Genomic DNA, 19,625 nt, shown 5'->3' on the forward strand with positions numbered 1-19,625 from the left:
TTAAATATATACCCCAAATTAAAAACCATAGTAAGAGGACCAAAAAGGTGCCACAGTGGCTAAACAACAAAGTAAAATAAGCAGTTAGAGACAGAAGGCATCCTTTAAAAAGTGGAAGATAAATCCTACTGAGGAAAATAGAAAGGAGCATCAACTCTGGCAAGTGAAGTGTAAAAATACAATTAGAAAAGAAAAGAATTTGAAGAACAACTCAAAGACCCAAATACTCAAAAAGCAACGACAACATTTTTTTAAAGTACATCAGAAGCAGGAAACTGGCTAAACAACAGGGGCGAGGAGGGTGGGAACTGGACCATCGAGATGCTAAAGGAGCACACAAGGAAGATAAGGCCATTGCAGAGAAACTAAATGAATTCTTTGCGTTGGTCTTCACAGCTGAGGATGTGAGGGAGATTCCCAAAATGGAGCCCTTCTTTTTAGGTGACAAATCTGAGGACTTGTCCCAGATTGAGATGTCATTAGAGAAGGTTTTGGAACAAATTGATAAATTAAACAGTAATAAATCTCCAGGAACAGATGGTATCCACCCAAGAGTTCTGAAGGAACTCACATGTGAAATTGCAGAACTACTAACTGCACTATGAAACCTATCATTTAAACTAGCTTCTGTACCAGATGACTGGAGGATAGCTAATGCAATGCCATTTTTTAAAAAAAGGCTCCAGAGGTGATCCTGGCAATTACAGGCTGGTAAGCCTAACTTCAGTACCAGGCAAATTGAAACTATAGTAACTGTAGTAACTAAAGAAAAGAATTATCAGAAACAAAACTGAACACAATTTGTTGGGGAAGAGTCAACATGGCTTTTGTAAAGGGAAATCATGCCTCACCAATCTACTAGAATTCTTTGATGGGGTCAACAAGCATGTGGACAAGGGTGATCCAGTGCATATAATTTACTTAGATTTTCTGAAAGCATTTGGCAAGGTCCCTCACCAAAGGCTCTTCAACAAAGTAAGCAGTCATGGGATAAGAGATCTAGGGATCCTCTTCTGGAACAGTAACTGGTTAAAAGAAAGGAAACAAAGGATAGGAATAAATTATCAGCTTTCAGAATGGAGAGAGGTAAATAGTGGAGTCCTCCAGGTGTCTGTACTGGGACCAGTGCTGTTCAAAATATTCATAAATGATCTGGAAAAAGGGGTAAACAGTGAGGTGGCAAAATTCGCAGATGGTACAAAACTACTCAAGATAGTTAAATCCAAAGCAGACTGCAAAGAGTTACAAAGGGATCTCACAAAACTGGGTGACTGGGCAACAAAATGGCAGATGAAATTCAACGTTGATAAATGCAAAGTAATTCACATTGGAAAACATAATCTCAGTTATACATATAAAATGATGGGGTCTAAATTAGCAGTTACCACTGAAGAAAGAGATCTTGGAGTCTTTGTGGATAGTTCTCTGAAAACATCCACTCAATGTGCATTGGCATGCAAAAAAGCTAACAGAATGTTGGGAATCTTTATGAAAGGGATAGATAATAAGACAGTAAATATCATATTGCCTCTTTATAAATCCATGGTACACCCACATCTTGAACACTGCATGCAGATCTGGTCGCCCCATCTCAAAAAAGCTGTATTGGAATTGGAAAAGGTACAGAAAAGGGCAACAAAAATGATTAGGGGTATGGAAAAGCTTCCATATGAGGAGAGATTATACACACTGGGACTTTTCATCTTAGAAAAGTGACCACTAAAGGGGGATATGATAGAGGTCTATAAAATCATAACTGGTGAGGAGAAAATAAATAAAGAAGTGTTATTTACTCCTTCTCATACCACAAGAACCAGGGGTCATCCAATGAAATTAAGAGGCAGCAGGTTTAAAACAAACAAAAGGAAACATTTCTTCACATAATGCACATTTAGCCTGTCAATTTATTTCCGGGGACATTGTGAAGGCCAAAACTATAATAGGATTCAATAAAGAACTAGATACGTTCCTGGAGGACAGGTCCATCAACAGCTACTAGGCAAGATTGGCCGGGATGCAACCCCATGCGCTGGGTGTCCCTCGCCTCTAACTGCCAGAAGCTGGGAGTGGATGACAGGACGGATCGATTACTCAGTGATTGCCTGTTCTGTTCATTCCCTCTGAAGCACCTTGTACTGGCCTCGATCGGAAGACCGGATATTGGGCTAGATGGACCATTGGTCTGACCCGGTCTGGCTGTTCTTATGAATCAAAGAAGTTTCCCGGTGATCTTGTTCCAGGACAAACTCTTTAATGCTGTAGAACAGATGCTTAAAGGGCTAATGCCCACTACTACTTGAATCAGTGACAAAACTCCCATTGCCTAGAATGCATGTAGGCTCAGGTCAGAGATTAAGTTTCCATGTCACAACCAGCAGTTTTCCTTATGCAGGTTTTGCAATAGACCATGGTTCCTGGACGCCTGGTATCCTGCCGCCAGCACTGGCCGATATCTCATGCTTCAGAAGATTTTCTTCTTCCTCTACTACAATGGTGAAACTCCGCCGTGTGCAGACAATCACACAAGCCCATTCGGACAGCTGGGCATGACACAATTTATTCATCACCCAAAATTTTTCAAGATATTTTCCCACCTTGAATCGGGACAAAAAGTAAAAAAAATCTCAAAAATTTTCACAAACCAAAAGTTCCCTCCCTCTCCCCTCATTCCCCCCCACACAAAAAAAAAGAGAGAGAGAGAGAGAAATTTTGATTCAAGGTCAATGAAAACGTTTCATTTTGATTTTTTTCAAACCTTTTTTTCCAGTCGAAGTTCACTAACAGCTCAAAACAAAAAGCCATTTTGACTCAAAACCCCAAAACGTTTAGTTTTGAAAACAGTAAAGCAGGGGGCGTGGTTCAACGCTTCTGAAACTTTTTCCCCTCCCAGTAATTTTTGGGGGGGTTGGGAGATTGGTTAAAGGTGACTCTATTTCACGGAGAGTTTTGGTGTTGACAATCTGGTACGACATGGTTCATCCAAAAATTCCCAGCACGCCCTCTCTCTACCCCACTTTGAACTCCAGTGGGATTGAGAAGGTGGATGGTCCTGATCTGTGGTTCTCTGTCCTGTCTTAGGCAGGAGCTCAGACTAGATGATCACAATGGTTCCTTCTGTCCTTTGTGCATCCTTTATTGCACAGCGTGAGTGTCTACCTGCTTGTACGATGCTGTATTCAGGGGGGACTCCTTCTTGACCCCTGCCATGATCATCAGAGCCTTGACACAGGCTGTTTACACTCAGCTTGCATAGCCACCTATATTGCTGTTGACACTGAGCTCATCTGGAAAGTCTCACCTTCAAGAACTGATCAGCCTCTTAGGACAAAGAATTGACCACCAACGTCTATTTCCAGAGCCCCTTTCTTCTCAAAAAAAGCCAAAGCACTTTGCAAACTGACCACAAATCATTTGCCCACCAAAGAAATGCAGCAGCATCTGGGATGGAGCATAGCAGCTGTCTTACATAAGGGTTTAGGACATGGACGGAAGGAGAAAAGGCCAAATTCTCTGCTGCAGCCAAGGTGTGCTTAGCACAACAGAGGAGTAGTCAGGGAGTTGGCTACAGATTCTCTATCCAGCCCTAGTGCAGGCTAGAGTACCATGGGTCCAACAGGTGCAAGTACACTATAAAAGGAAGAAAGTAGTAGATTAGTGAGGCATGATTTCCCTTTACAGAAACTGTGTAGACTCTTCCCCAACAAATTGTGTTCAGTTTTGTTTCTGATAATTCTTTTCTTTAGTATTAGTTTCAACCGATTTGCCTGGTACTGAAGTTAGGCTTACCAGTCTGTAATTGCCAGGATCACCTTTGAAGTGTTTTTTAAAAATTGGTATCACCTTAGCAGTCCTTCAGTCATGTGGTACAGAATCTGATTTAAGCGATAGTATTTCTCCAATTTCACATTTGAGTTCCTTCAGAACTCTTGGGTGGATACCATCTGGTCTTGGGGATTTATTACTGTTTAATGTATTAATTCCCATGGGGTTGATTGATGAGAAAGATACTTCTCAATAGGCCAACATAGATTGGGCAACCCTCAATGGCCGGCAGCCCTGATGACATCAGTGGATAACTCACTAGAGCCACTAGGCAGGTCAGGGCAATGTGCTCCTGTCACTGAATCTGAACACTACCAAGGCCTGAGAATTTTAGTCCTGTCCTCAGCAAGCTCCAGAGAGCATCTGCTGTGTACGTTATTACACCTCTGATTGCGCTCGAGTTCGGGCCTAGCGAACTCTTGCTTGTGATGCCAGAGGCCCTGGGTTCGAGTCCTACGAGCAGAAACGAATGTTGTTATAGCTCAAACAGGAGTTGTGGGCTTGATGCTGGAATCTCTGGGTGAGGTTTTCAGGCCTGTGTGATGGAGAAGCTCAGACTAGATGATCACAATGGTCCCTTCAGGCCTTTGTGCAGCCCTTACCCACAGATTCCCTCAAGCCCAGTGAGTGGACAATAAAGTGCAGGGAGAGGAGAGAAGTGAGTTGTATGTTAGGGCCACTCTTGTTGCGCGTCTGTTTGTGCTGGCTCCCTGTCAGGGCCTATCTGTTCTCCCCTGAGATTTCCATGTCATGCCCGTGTATGTTGTTTTCTGCTAGTCAGAATGGTTTATGCTTTCCCCAGACCTGCAGGGTGAGTGCTGCTTAGGCAAATCAACCTACTGCTTCTGTGCGTGTCAGCCATCACCTCTAATAACAAGCCTGCCTGCAGACGCAGACAGTACAGTCTCTGGCTGCTTTCTGGTGCCGGGGATGGCGTGGGGAGCGTATAAGAGATGGAGGGCTTGCGCGCAGTCCTTCAGGTGGATGCATCCGAGCGGGGCTGAATGGCCCCTAAGAAAAATCTCTGTGTTCAAAACCATCAGGAGGGAAATGTATAAGTCTTAGCAATCCCCCACTCAGAATGCTTTGTGAAGGGGTGCGTGTTCTGCATGTGGGTCAGCTGAGATGGGTAGTGACTTAGCCAAGGTCCACATACCAAGCAAGTGACAGAACTGGGAATAGAACCCAGGAGTCCTGATTTCCAGTCATGGGCCCTGTGCACTGAACCCTGCTGTTAATAATCAGCTCATCTCCCACACTTTAAAGGGTTCAAGGATTTGAAGCCCCGTAAGGATCATTATGATCATCTAAGGTATTAATATGACTGTCATCCCCATAGCATCTGAGCAGCTCACTATCATGAGTGTATTTATCTCACCAATCCCCATTGTACAGATGGGGGGACTGAGGCAGAGAGAGGCTAAAGGTGAAATTTTCAGAAGTGCCTAAGTGATTTAAGACCCTAAGTCCCATTTTCAGCAATGACATGGGCCTACGTTTTATTTAAAATCTGTGGGACTTAAATCCCAAACGCCCAGATCCTCAGACGTATTTATGTGCCTAACTCCCAGTGGGAGTTGGTACCAAATGACTTTTTGATTAAAAAAAAAACTAGAACGTTATAGAAGTGACATGGCACCTATGAAGTGGATTAATAACTGGCTAACTGATAGGTCTCAAAATGTCATTGTAAACAGGGAATTGTCATGGATCAAGTGCATTCCAAGGGAGTCCTGGAGGGATCAGTTCTTGGCCCTATGCAATTTAACGTTTTTTTTTTTTCAAGGACTTAGAAGAAAACATAAAATCATCACTGATAAAGTTTGCAGATGACACATGCATTTGGGGAAGGTAGATAATGAAGAGGACAGGCCACTGATACAGAGTGACCTGCAGCATGTAGTAACTTGGGTGCAAGCAAAGAACATGTGTTTTAATATGACTGATGTTAAGGTATCCCTCTAGGAGCTAAAAATGTGGGCCATCCTTATGGGATGGGGAACTCTCTCCTGGGAAGCTGTGACTCTGAAAAAGATTTGGGGGTCGTGGTGAACAATCAGCTGAACCCGAGCTCCCGGTGTGATGCTGTGGCCAAAATTGTTTATGCGATCCTGGGATGCATAAACAGGGGAATCTTGAATAAAACTAGAGAAGTTATTTTATCTCTGTATTTGGCACTGGTGTAACCACTACTGGAATAGTGCGTCCCGTTCTGGTGCCCACAATTCAAGAAGGATGTCAATAAATGGGAGAGGATTCAGAGAAAAGCCATGAGAATAATTAGAAAACATGCCTTATAGTGGCAGACTCTAGGAGCTCCATTTATTTAGCTTAACAAAAAGAAAGTTAAGGAGTGACTTGGTCGCAGTCTAAAAGTATCTCCGGGGGAAACTAATCTTTGTTAATGGGCTCTGCAATCTAGCAGAGAAAGATCTAACACAAGATCTAACACAATCCAATGGCTGGAAGTTTAAGCTAGACAAATTCAGACTGGAAATGAGGGGTACATTTTTAACGGTGAGACTAATTAACCATTGGAACAACTTGCCAAGGGTCGGGGTGGATTCTTCATCACTGACAATTTTTAAATCCAGATTGGATGGTTTTCTAAAGGATCTGCTTCAGGAATTATTGTGGGGCACTTCTCTGGCCTGTGTTATACAGGAGGTCAGACTAGATGATCACAATGGTCCCTTCTGACCTGGGAATCTCTTAATCTGGGCTTTAAGCACCTGTTTGTTTGTTTGATTGTTTGTTTTAAATGGGACTGAAACCCTTTTGAAAATTTTACCTTAAGTGACTTGCCAAAGGTCACCCAGGAAGTCTGTGGCAGAGCAGGGAAAAGAATACTGGTCTCCCAACTCCCAAACTAGCATGCTGATCACTAGACCATCCTTGTCTTTACCAATGTCCTGCAGAACACAGGCAATACACCCACAGAGACACAGAGAGAGACCAGAATAATTTACTTCATCACCAAAATGCAGCTTCCTCTGTAGCAGAACACGACAGCTGTTTAACAGCCCACAGAACCAGTATACACTATATACTGACTGGGAGGGAGGGAGAATATGGTCCAGTTAGAACTGCAGGGAAGATTAGGTAGCAGCCAAATTCTAACGCCTGCCTGTATCCATACTCTCCTTTTTCAAGGCATAAGCCACAAGTGCCTAGGGACTAGGAAGAAACTTCTCCTCCACGCTGGTTATTTCATTATGGATATTTTGGCTCCTTCCTCTGAAGCATGCAGCCATAATGGCAGGAGGCGCAACCAGATGCTGGCCTGTTCTGATAGTTCCTGTGGCTCCCAGGTGTTACGAGATATTTAATGACCACGGGGGGGTCAGGACCTCAGTTTCACCTCTCCTCCAACAAGACGGCCCCCCAGCGCTAGAGTGATCATTCACGCCACCCCAGGGCACTGATGTAGATGGGAACGGTACCACGCAAGGAGCTGAGTTACTGGTGTTAGTTCACCAGGGGGCAGCCTCTGGCCTTTTTGTTCCATGCACATCAGTCTCCTTCAGAGTAACAGGAGTTCCCCATACAGTCTGGGGCAGGAATAGCCCCATTGAAATTATGGCCAGCAGCATCTAAGGTGGGCAAAACCGAGAGGGCCCAGCCAGGTTCAGCCATTTCATAGGGTTTTGTGTCCAGAGCTCAGATGCGACTGGGATCGTGCAGCAGCTATGAGCTGCTTTCGGGTCACCTCCTTCCCTGGGGAAAACAAGGTTACTTACCAGTAACTGCTGTTCTTCGAGACGTGTTGCTCATGTCCATTCCACTATAGGTGTGTGCACGCCACCGGTGAGTGCATGGTTCCTGGAACTTTTTCCCCTTAGCAGATCCCGTAGGGCAGTGTTTCTCAATTAAATTTGGCCACGGAACCCTTTTGAACTCGATAAATAATTGCAGAACCCCCCAAACTCTTAACGGTATTTTTACATATGGGGCCAAATAAAATTTCAAAATAAGCAATTAAATGACACTTACACTCAATACCCTTCACCAAAAAATCTGGGACATCTTCCCTTTTTCAGCAGCGCGGAGAACAGCTGATCGGCGGCGCGGAGAACAGCTGCTCTCGGTGGTGGAGAACAGCTGCTCGCGGAACCCTAACAGTGTTCCCTCGGAACCCCAGGGTTCCGTGGAACACCAATTGAAAAACACTGCCGTAGGGTCAGCTCTGGTGCCCGCTGAAACCCCACATACATGCTGCGGTATATGAGGCGCTGCCGGCCCTACACCCCCTCAGTCCCTTTGTGGAAGAACCCAAACTCAGGGGCCCTTACTTACAAGTCCATTGCCCAGCGGATAGTCCAGAATTAGCCAAACAACAGATTAGCAAAGTCAGATTTTTATTCTTTACGTAAAGAAGGTGGTCCCTTCAAATGTAAGGAACGACGACTTACTTACAAAAAACTGACTGTATTTATAGGGTGGTATAAACAAGTCTTTACACATCACAGTTTCCATGGTCATACATACTAAAAAAAATATTATCTAGGAATTTTCTAGCTGAGTACTTATCTAAGCTACAAGGTCTTCCTCTGCATTCCATCCCTACTGGCGTCTAGGCCTCTTAACTATTTCATTACTTCAAAACATTCTAAGATTAAATAACTGCTAAAAAGACATTTTCCATCTCAGGCTTTTTACAGCCATTTCTAAAATCAGTTCTCAGCAGAAACAGAGACCCCATCTTCTTTTCCCTTCACACCTTCTTGCCACCAACTCCGGCGGCGGGGACGGGGGTGGGGGGTGGGTTGTGGAATGGACATGAGCAACATTTCTCGAAGAACATCAGTTACTGGTAAGTAACCTTGTTTTCTTCTTCAAGTGCTTGCTCACGTCCACTCCACAATCAGTGACTAACAAGCAATACCTTGGAGGTGGGTAGGAGTTACGTGAGCTGCCCTCAGCACGGCTCTGCTGAATCCCACATCCTCTCTCGCCTGCTGGACGATGGCGTAGAAGGACATGAAGGTATGCACCGACGATCAGGTGGCGGCTTTGCAGATGTCCTGCAGGGGCACTCTCTCCAGGAAGGCTGCAGACGAAGCTTGAGCTCTGGTTGAGTGCGCTGTGATGGTTCCCGGAAGCGGCACCCACGCCTGCTTGTAGCAGAACTTGATACACGATGTAATCCATGAGATGCGCTGGGTGCAGACAGGTGAGCCTTTCATCTGGTTGGCCACTGCGACGAAGAGCTGCGTTGATTTCCGGAACAACTTTGTACAGTCGATGTAGTAGGCCAGGGCTCGTCTCACGTCCAGCGAATGCCATCTCCTCTCCTCCTCTGACCCGTGTGGTTTGGGAAAGAACATGAGGAGAAAAATATCTTGGTTACAGTGAAACTGGGAAACCACCTTGGGCAGGAAGGCTGGATGCGGCCTCAGCTGGACCTTATCTTTATAAAACACTGTATAAGGGGACTCCGAGATCAAGGCCCTAATCTTGGAGACCCTCCTAGCTGAGGTAATGGCCACCAGGAAGGCTACCTTCCATGAAAGCATGAGCAGAGGGCATGAAGCCATGGGTTCAAAGGGGGGCCCCGTGAGTCTCAAGAGGACCAGGTTGAGATCCCAGGGAGGCACCGGGTCGCGGACCTGTGGATAAAGCCTCTCCACCCCCTTGAGGAACCTGACCGACGTGGGGTGGGAGAACAGGGATCTCCCTTCTAGTGGCTGGTGGAAGACCAAAATGGCCACCAGGTGAACCCTCAGCGAGGCCAGCGCCAGACCCTGGAGCTTTAGCTGAAGCAGGTACTGCAGGATCGCCTGAATAGGAGAGAGGCTGGGCGGAATGCCCCGGGACTCTGCCCAGCAGGTAAACCACTTCCACTGAGCCCAATACACGACGGTTTCCTGCTGCCTAGCAGGACTTGTCGGACCTGCGCCGAGCAGGCTCTCTCTCCTCCGTCAGCCACAGAGCCTCCAGGCTGTGAGGTGCAGGGAGTCCAGGTCCAGGTGCAACAGGCGAGCATGGTCCTGGGAGAGAAGGTCGTGCCACCTTGGGAACTCCACGAGCGGGGCGATCGAGAGGTCCAGCAGCACGCTGAACCAATGCTGCCTCGGCCAGGCCGGGACGATGAGTATCACATCCGCCCTGTCCCTCTTGATTTTCAAGAGAACTTTGGGCAGGAGCGGGCTGGGTGGAAACGTGTACATGAGGGTCCCCACCAGTCGATGAGGAACGCGTCGGATATCGATCTGGCCTCGCGACCCCGGAGCGAGCAGAGCCTGGGATGCTTTGTGTTCCAGGCCGACGCGAATAGGTCCAGTTGGGGAATGCCCCAGTTCTGGAAGATCGTAGCCACCACCTCTGGGTGCAGCGACCAGTCGTGGCGGGGTAGAAATGACCCGCTGAGGCGATCCCGCCTCGTCGTTCCTCACTCCCGGGAGGTGAGAGGCAGACAAGTGAAAGTTGTACCTCACGGCAAAGTCCCACAGGCGGATGGCTTCCTGGAAGAGGGCCGAGGAGCGCGCTCCCCCCTGCCTGTTTATGTAAAACATGGCTGCGGTGTTGTCCGTCAGCACCACCCTGCCCATCAGGAATCGGAGGAACACCCTGCACGCTAGGCGAATAGCCCTCAGCTCCTTCACGTTGATGTGCAGGCGCCTGCCCAGAGCCCCTGAGTGCTCAGGTTGGTGCTGACGTGGGCTCCCCATCCCACATTCGAGGCGTCGGAGTTTAGGGTGACTGATGGAACCAGCTCCCTGAACGGAACGCCCTTCAACACTGCCCTGGGAGACCTCCACCAGTCTAGGGAGGCTAGGACAGGCAGGGGAACTGTGAGCACCCAATTCACTGGGTGTCTGCTCAGCCCGTATACCAAGGCCAACCACGCCTGAAGTGGCCTGAGCCTCAGGCGAGCTGGACTCACTACGTACGTGCAGGCCGCCATGTGGCCTAACAGCTGTAGGCAGTGCCCGGCTGTTGTCGTGGGGCACTGGTGCAGCTGGGAGATGATAGAGACCATCGCCTCGAAACGTGGCTGAGGCAGGAAGGCTCTGGCCTGGGAAGCGTCCAGGGTGGCCCCAATGAATTCTATGTGTTGCATTGGGGTTAGTGTGGACTTCTGCTCATTTATGAGCAGTCCCAGCCTGCTGCACGTGGAGCAAGTGAGGGTTATGCTGTCCTACACATGGGAGCTGGACCTGCCCCTGATCAACCAGTCCTCCAGGTAAGGGAAGATTTGCATACCCTTTCGTCTCAGGTGGGCAGCCGCTACCGCCATGCATTTGGTGAACACCCTGGGAGCTGACAAGAGACCAAAGGGTAGGGCTGTAAATTGGTAATGGGAGCCAGCCACTGTGAAACGGAGGAAGCGCCTGTGTCTGGGGAGGATGGAGACATGAAAGTATGCGTCCTTGAGATCGAGGGCAGCATACCAGTCTCCTGGATCCAGGGAAGGGATAATGGAGGCTAGGAAGACCATGCAAAACTGAGTTGTTTGATGTATTTGTTTAGACGAGGCAGGTCTAATATGGGTCTCAGACCCCCCTTCGCCTTGGGATGAGGAAGTACCTGGCATAGAACCCCTTCCCCTTTCTGTCTTGGGGGACCATTTCCACCGCCCCTATGTTGAGGAGTGTGGCGAACTCCTGCAGGAGGAGTTGCTCGTGAGAGGGTCCCTGAAGGGGGACGGGGGGGAGGGTTGTTGTGGGGGGTAGATGTAAATTGTAGGGCGTAGCCCCGAAGAACTATCCCGAGGACCCAACGATCCGACGTGATGTTTACCCATTTGGCGTAGAAGGGCCTTAACCTGTCTAGGAAGGGGCGGGGCAGATCCAGGGAGGCGGTAGGGGTGCCACCCTTGGGCGCACCATTAAAATTGCCTTTTCTGATTGCCTGATCCCTTGGGGGGCCCCTGCTGGGAGGCTGAGGACGAGCTGGGGGGCTGATTTCACCTTCTAAACCCCCTATTTCTGTCCCTGGTCCTGTACGGCTGGAAGGGCCTAGGTGGAGGCCTTGGTCGCTGCTGCGCCTGGGGCCGTGACTGCCGCCTGGAAGCCTGGGGCGTGTACAGGCCCAGGGAGCGAAGCGTGGCCCTGAAGTCCTTAAGATCAGTGCAGCTTTGCATCGGTCTGACCCGAAAACAGGCCTGACCCATCAAAGGGGAGGTCCTGAATGGACTGCTGCACCTCCTGTGACAGCCCCGAGGATTGCAGCCACGAGCACCGCCTCATGGCGATGGCAGAGGCATGGCACTACCCACCAAGTCTGCAGTGTCACTGGACGTCTGTAGCGCCGCCCTAGCCACTGTGATTCCTTCATCCAGGATGGTGGCGAAGTCTGCGGCCTGGTCCTGGAGCAGGGTCTCAGCGAACCGCCTGCGGGAGTCCCACAAATTAAAATTGTACCTGCCCAGTAAGGCCTGGTGGTTGGCAATCCTGAACTGCAGGGCTGCCGTCCAATAAACCTTCCTCCCAAACAAGTCCACCCTCGATGTAGGGGCAACCGAGGAGGGGGTCTGCCACAGGCCTTGACAATTTTGAGGATCCTGTGATGGACTGGGAGAGCCACTCTTACTGGGGCAGCTGCCGCCAGCACGTTGAAGAGGGTATCCTCGTCCTCCTCTAACTCCTTAACCTCCAGCCCTAGGTTAGAGGCCACCCTCTTAAGCAGCTCCTGGTGCGCCCTGAAATCTTCCAGTGGCGCCATGTGGTCCCTGCAGACTGCGTCGTGTGGGGCGGAGGAGGAGGACTACCAAGGTGCAACCTGTGGCTGTTCCCCCCCATGGCAGTCGGGTGCACCCATGGAGGGTCCCTCCATGGGGTCCAATTCCTCGTCTGAGGAGTGGTGTCTATGGGCTTTGTCCAGTGTGGGAGGCACAGACTGAACCCCCGATGATAGGACGGACTGGGGCCCCAGTCCCACCTGGATGCCCAATGGGGCCCAATAAGGCCATTGCTGCAGCCATGGACCCTGTGGCCAACCAAGAGTTGGCTGCGCCACCGGCTGTGGTGCCTCGTGGGGGCGTTGGCTGTCCTTACGGCTGTCCCGACGACTGCCCCCCTTATGGGACCCCGAGCCACTGGAGCGGCGGTGCCAAGCATGTCTTCGGTGTCGCTCCGTGCCGGGGACTGCCCTCTCGATGCCTCTGACTTGGAGGACAACGAGGACAGCCTCCATCTCCACAATCGGTACCGGCGGACGGAGGTGCTCTCGGAAGAGCTCGGCACCGACGACTTACGGTGCCCTCTGCCCTTCGGTGATTAGGATCGGTGCCGCTCAGAGCTTCACGGGGCCGAACCAGACTCCGGTGACCGGGTTCCACGTCGGGGGCTCCGCGGTGCCGGATCCTTTGAAGGCGACCGGGTTCTGCGCCGCATTGGTGCGGGCGAACTCCTCGGTGCCGGACTCTCCGATGGCGACCGGGTTCTGCGCCGCCTTGGTGCAGGCGAACTCCTCGGTGCTGGGAATCGGGAACTGGAGCTGTCCAAACACCACCTGGCGGACCTCTACTGGTGCCGCCTTCTGGTCTGCACTGCCTCCGGTGTCAGGGACCAACTTCAGTGCCGAGAGGGGGACTCGTCCTGAGTCAACGCAGACCAGCTCAATGACACCGACCTGGAGCGACTGCTAGGGGAGTGTCCTCGCTCTATCACCAGTGGCCATCAGGCGGGGGACCTTTCCACCCTTACCAGAGGTCTCCACCACCATTCAGGGGGACCCAGTGCAGGTTTGGCCCAGGACACCGGCCCCTTCTCCCTCGGCAGAGGCAGGGTGGAGATGGTGTGGGCAAGGCCAACAAGGCTCTTGCTGCCTGAAAAGCCTCCGGTGTTGACGGCACTGGCAGGGGCACTCTCCTTCTCCCAGGAGTCAGGGGAGGCTCCCTGCCTGGAGATGCCAGCACTGGAAAAGACACAACAGGCCGGGTCTGGTGCATCTCCGCACCTGACCCTGCCCGTACCGGTGGTGCAGGGGAGTGTCTGCGCTCCGAGTGCTGCCTCTTCTTCTTCGGCACCAGCGATGTCGCTCGGTGCCGAGTTGATGTCGGTGCCGGCGGTGCGCTCTGCACCGAGGATACGGTTGGCACCGAGGTAGATTGGGACAGCTCGGACACCGGGCAGAGCGCTGCCTCCATAAGCAGGGCTTTTAACCAAATCTCCCGGTCCTTCTGGGTCCGCGGGTTAAAAGCCCTGCGTGTCTTACATTTGTCTTTCCTGTGCTCTTCCCCCAGGCACTTAAGGCACCGATTGTGGGGGTCGCTGAGCGGGAAAACCTTCCCGCAGGAGGCACATGGCTTAAATCCAGGTGATGGGGCATGGCCCGGCCACTCTAAGCCCCTCAGGGACTTCTAATCTAACTAAACTCAACACTACTGAACAACTACTTAAACTAACTAAAGGACTACGAATAACAAAGAGTTCAAACAATGGGGAATAGTACTTGCAGAGAGCAAGGCTAGTTCCAGCAACCGTCACGGGCAGAAAGAAGGGACTGAGGGGGCCTTATATATCGGCAGCGCCTCATATACCGCAGCATGCGTGTGGGGCTGCAAGGGGCACCAGAGCCAGCCCTACGGGATCTGCTAAAGGGAAAAAAGTTTCAGGAACCGAGCACGGTGGCTTGCACTCACCTATAATGGAATGGACATGAGCAATTACTCGAAGAAGAACTGCTCCTCCGTATCCACCGCAGACAAGCTTTGGAAGTCAGGTCAGGTTCCTCTGTCTGCAGGATCTCCCTCAGACGGGCACGGAGATCCAGGTCAGGGTCTGCTAGATTTCAGATGAACAAGGAGAAATGTCTAGCATGTCATTAGCCTACCAGGTGTTGGTTGTTTGTCTGTGTCACGATCAACGCTCCTGGCTGGTATCGTTCTGTGGGGTCGATGAGGGGACAGGAGGCTCACCTCAACCTGGGCGTGGTGCTGGAGGACTCAAAGACCCATGGAGGTCAAGTCGTCCCCCTGATGCCTAGAGGTGTTCCCACCACGCCAAGGTGAGGGGCTCTGTGTGTGCACGTGGGCCGTTTGCATTGTCACTGCCCGTGCTGTGCCAGAAACAGAGGAGACCAGTCTCCAGGGCCGTTACTCCAGAACCTTTCAGGAGTGTTACCCTTCGCTCCGAGATATCAGGTTCTTCCCCATTATAATACAATGCCCCGTCATTCCTGGACTGTGCGGGAATACGGCCTCTTTGTGTGCCAGGGTGTTAGCTCCCGTAGGAGAAGACTAAGGTACGGGGGAGGTGGTGTATAGCATGGGCTGTGTAGGTGACCAAGGACACCCCATTTCTAAAGAGGGAAATGGAACAACTACAGCTAGCTAGCGTTTGCCCCACTTACGTTGTCAGCTGGGCCCAGGAGCTGAGACAGAAGAGCGAACAGCAGGAATAAATGGTCAGTGTTCACCACGGGCATTGGGTTATTTTTTTTTCTCTAGCCCTTAGCTAAAGGAGCAGACGACTCGGAAGAATGACTGGCTTACGTGCACCCCACTGAAGGGGAAGGGAAAGATTGAGACCGGCTGAGGCAAAGCGCCTTGTGAGGAAATCAAGTAAAGGGAAATTGCGGCTGGGTAGCAGGAAGCTGGGCAGCCCGACTGACGTCTATTAGGCAGTGGGATGGTCCCGCCGTGGAAGAGGCGGAAGTCCCATTTGTTTGGGACATTTCAAGTCGGACTGGGCAAAGTTGCCTGGGAAAAGGCACTCTCGAGGAGAATTTCAGGGGACGATCCAGTTGAAGGGGATGGACTAAGAGATCTAATAGGTCATTTCCAGGCTGTTGTCACAAAGAAAATCCCACCAGTCCCCAGAATAAGAAGCCAGGCAAAAGAAAGCCACGCTGAATAACTAATGCATTTCCAGTGCTGGCACGTGATCCGTTCTGCCTGGTTTCTGATAGGTCTCTACGCTGAGGCTTCCCTAGCGTTAGTTAACGAGGATCAGGCGGGGGTCTGCTGTGTTTGCCCAAGGCAGATGTCAATTTCACACTTGATTACATTCCCTTCCTTCCCTCCCCCATCCGAAAGGGAAGAAGCATTTAATTTGGTAAATGATGCTTTCCTTACAGATCCTCAGCAATGGTGGTTACAACTGCCTCATTATCTTGAGGAAATTGTGTATTTCCCACACACCGCTCTGCCAGCACCCCTCAATCCAGACCCACAGCCCCCTACTATTCCAGCCCTGTGCTCCCCACACAACCTACTCTATCATAGAAGATTAGGGTTGGAAGAGACCTCACGAGGTCAATACATCTCCATTTTGACCCATGACAGCTGTACCACCTTGTGTGCTGGTTATGTGCCGGGCGACAGAGGTTACTCTATGGTCACCCAACACGTTCTCTTGGGGGTTTCCATTGCAGATCTCCAGAGACTGAGATCCATTGGAGGTCGTGGATCACCTTAGATCAAATTCATCCTTCACGTTGAATCTGGTGGAGCTAGAGCCCACCCTGAGACAGCCCCCCGCAACCCCGCCTCCCCAGCGTGCTGTTATCACGGGCTTTCCACTTTTTTCATCCCCTCCGTTCGTTCCTATCCTGAGTCTCACATACATGGGAGCAGGAGGTTGGCTTCCCGTGGGGGTTGAGCCGCCGTTGCTAAATCTGAACCCGAAGTCATTGCCCTCTGTCAGCGGCATCGCGGCCGCCCAGTGGCGAGGGTGCAAGGGCGAGATTTGATGGCCACAGGCAGGGAGCGAGCCTTTGGCTGGCTAAACTCGAAGCCAGAACAGACTATTGTGACAGAACAGACTGGTCTGACCTCCTGCAGGCCAGGGACTGATTCCAGGTTCAGCTAGAGCCGATCTTCTAGAAAACCATCTCAGCCAGACGTTGGCAGACTGAGGCGGGGTCTTTAAAACCTCCAGCCCGGGGGAAAGAGGGCCGTCTCTTCACGTGTTCAGGGAGGAGCTGGGGAAGGAGAGAGCTACTGAGGGAAGGGAACAGGAGGAACAGGTGTTTGGGGGAAGGGGGTGGAGGGAGCTAAGGAGTCCCAGGGGGAGGGAAGGGAACAAGAAGTGTTGGCTATGGGGTGAAGGAGAGGCGCTGGGGAGGGGAGTGATTGGGGGAAGGGAAGGGGAAAGCAGCACTACCCATGAACTGCAGCTGTTGTTTTCTCTTTCAGCGCCCGGACCCAGCGCCGGCCGATGGTGCACGGACCTCCCTCGGGCTCCCCGGGCCAGGAGAGGGGTGCTGCCCGCTCGCCACGTCTGCCTCCCAGCCCCTAACCGGAGATGCTCTTGTGCAGCTGGTGCCCTGCCCCACGGTGCCCTCTGCCTCCCAGCCCCGGCACCCCTCCCTGTGCCCACGCCGCCCCCTGGCCTGCACCATGACAGGGGCCCCGCTGGCTTCCTGCCGAGGGGTGCGCGGCAGGCGGAGCGGCTCTGGCTGAGGGATGGCCTCGCTGGACCTGCCCTACCGCTGTCCGCGCTGTGGGGAGCACAAGCGTTTCCGGAGTCTCTCGTCTCTGCGGGCCCACCTGGAGTACAACCACACCTATGAGACCCTCTACGTCCTCTCCAAGACCAACAGCATCTGCGATGCCACCGTCTTCCCCTTGGCGTCCGACACCGGCCTGCTGACGCCAGCCACCCGCCGGGACATCTTCGAGAGCACCTCCTTCCAGGGCAAGGAGCAGCGCTTCTCCTGCGACCTCATCTCGGTCGAGGAGCTGGAGCCCTCGTCCTCCTCCGCGTCCCGCTACGTGCACGAGATCGAGATCCCGCTGACTGAGATCTTCACCCGCAAGGCCATGACCTCGGCCACCACCCCTCCCGCCGCCGCCGCCGCCGCTGCCGCCGCCGCCGTGGACGCCGCCTACGAGGAAGGGCTGACCCGGCTGAAGATCCGGGCCTTCGAGAAGCTGGAGGTGGACAAGCGGCTGGAGAAGCTGACGGAAGAGGTGGAGCAGAAGATCGCCTCGCAGGTGGGCCGGCTCCAGGTGGAGCTGGACAGGAAGAGCTCGGAGCTGGAGAAGGCCAAGCAGGAGAGCGTGAGGCTGAGCCGGGAGAAGCAGGAGCTGGAGGGCCGGGCGACGGAGCTGTCCCGCCAGGTGGACGTCAGCGTGGAGATGCTGGCTTCCCTCAAGCAGGACCTGGTGCAGAAGGAGCAGGAGCTGACCCGCAAACAACAGTGAGTTTCTGCCCTGGCTTCTCGGCAGGGGGTGGTGTGTGTGTGTGTGTGTGTGTGTGTGTGTGTGTGTGTGTGTGTGTGAGCGTGTGAGCGAGCTCCTCAACTTGTGCCCATCAGCACCGACAATCAGTGGTGCCATACGAGAGCTTTATCAGTTAGAGAGATGCTTTGCCAAACTAAATGCTTTAATATCCCTTCCAGACTGTTTGTTTGCATTCACCATTATAACCGTGGATACTTTGTGATCCACACACATGTCCATTCCTCTTTTTATGCCCGTTTAAACCAGCTGCGGAGCTGATGCACAGGCATCAGAGATGCAAAAGACCGAAGAGATCGCCCAACCCATACTTGACTGCCCGTGCAGAGCTGGTCCCTACAGGAGCTTCTCTGGCGTTCAGTCCACTTTAGTCATCAAATGTCCCAAGCAAAGTGGCTTCCATTGCTTTCCGAGGCTATTTCACAGCTCGATCCATCTCCCTGACAAGGAGGACTTCCTTGATTGAAGCTTTCTTTTTCCCTCCCATAACTCCTGGTCATAGCCCTCACACCGCCCTATATTCCCCATTCTAGTTGTTTCGAGTCTTGCAAGTCCTGGGCTACGTAGTCCCCTGCCCTTCGTCATTGCTTAGCCACACTAGATCAGTTTCATCTCTTTCCTTCAATCAATCCCTCCAGCCTCTGGACTGTTTTGGTTGCACTTCTCTGTACTCCCCCCGGTCTGGGCACCAGGACGCCTACCCTGGAATATAATATTCCAGAGGCAGTCACAGCGCCCCTTCAGAGAAGGAATATTCCATCTAGTTGGGAAATGTGTTTGAGCTGGGGTTGGTCCTGCTTTGAGCAGGGGGTTGGATTAGATACCTCCTGAGGCCCCTTCCAACCTCATCTTCTAGGATTCTATGATTTCTTGTGAAAAATGTAGAAGAAAATGAAATGCAGGGGGATAAATAGCAGGGAGGGAGAAAAGCTATTTCAGCTAAAGGAGAAGGGTGGCACAAGAACAAATGGGAATAAATTGGCTCTGAGTAGATTAAGACTGGAAATCAGAAAAGTGTTTCTAGACATCAGAGGAGGGAGGTTCTGGAACAGTCTCCCAATAGGAGTGGGTAGGGGAGGGGAGGTGCGGAGCAAAAAAACCTAACAGCATTTTAAGATGGAGTTTGGTAAGTTTCTGAACTGGATGATATGATGGGGTTGCCTGTGGAAACATGGACTGGACTTGATGATCCAGGAGGCGCCTTCCAGTCCTATGTTCTCAGGAAACACATTTGGTGGCATCAGAATTTTGGTGGAAAAACGTGGGTGTTTCAGAGAAAACCAGAAAACTCAAAAAAGCCAAACCCGATTCCCTTTTGATTGTCAGTTGTTGGAATCTGAAACGTTTTCCGTGAAAACCTGAACACACTTGCCAGAGCTAGAAATTGTCTTGCACTATGTCCATTTCTTCCAAAAGGCAGTTTTCGTTGAAAAACAAAGGCAGGCAAAAAATTTCCAGCTATCTGTAACGACGTCCCTGTGCTGAAAGGAGATGTCTCTGTGCACAGAGCCCAGGAGTCTCCCATTTGTGTTGGTGTTGCTGGACTGCATCGCAAACTCAAGTCTGTTCTGCTTTCCTCTCCCCATCTGAGGGCTTTTTCAGCATGGCTGCTTTCTAGATTTCACCCTCCTAACAAAGGTCTGTCCTTTGGATTATTTTCCCCCAGATGCGT

At 51.4% G+C, this 19,625-nt stretch overlaps 1 protein-coding gene across 1 annotated transcript in view; it reads left to right on the forward strand.

Annotated features, from left to right (window-relative positions):
- The first annotated feature begins 17,176 nt into the window (after positions 1–17,176).
- Positions 17,177–19,625, forward strand: part of FBXO41 (F-box protein 41) — a 28,335-nt gene continuing 25,886 nt past the window's right edge. The window contains exon 1 of the mRNA XM_067533599.1: positions 17,177–17,913. Coding sequence (XP_067389700.1) covers positions 17,177–17,913 — 737 coding nt within the window. The remainder of the gene's footprint in view (positions 17,914–19,625) is intronic.

Source organism: Emydura macquarii, unplaced genomic scaffold (genome assembly GCF_026122565.2).
Source record: "Emydura macquarii macquarii isolate MOO-44397 ecotype Brisbane River unplaced genomic scaffold, CSIRO-AGI_Emac_v2 contig_3345, whole genome shotgun sequence".
Classification (NCBI taxonomy): domain Eukaryota; kingdom Metazoa; phylum Chordata; order Testudines; family Chelidae; genus Emydura; species Emydura macquarii.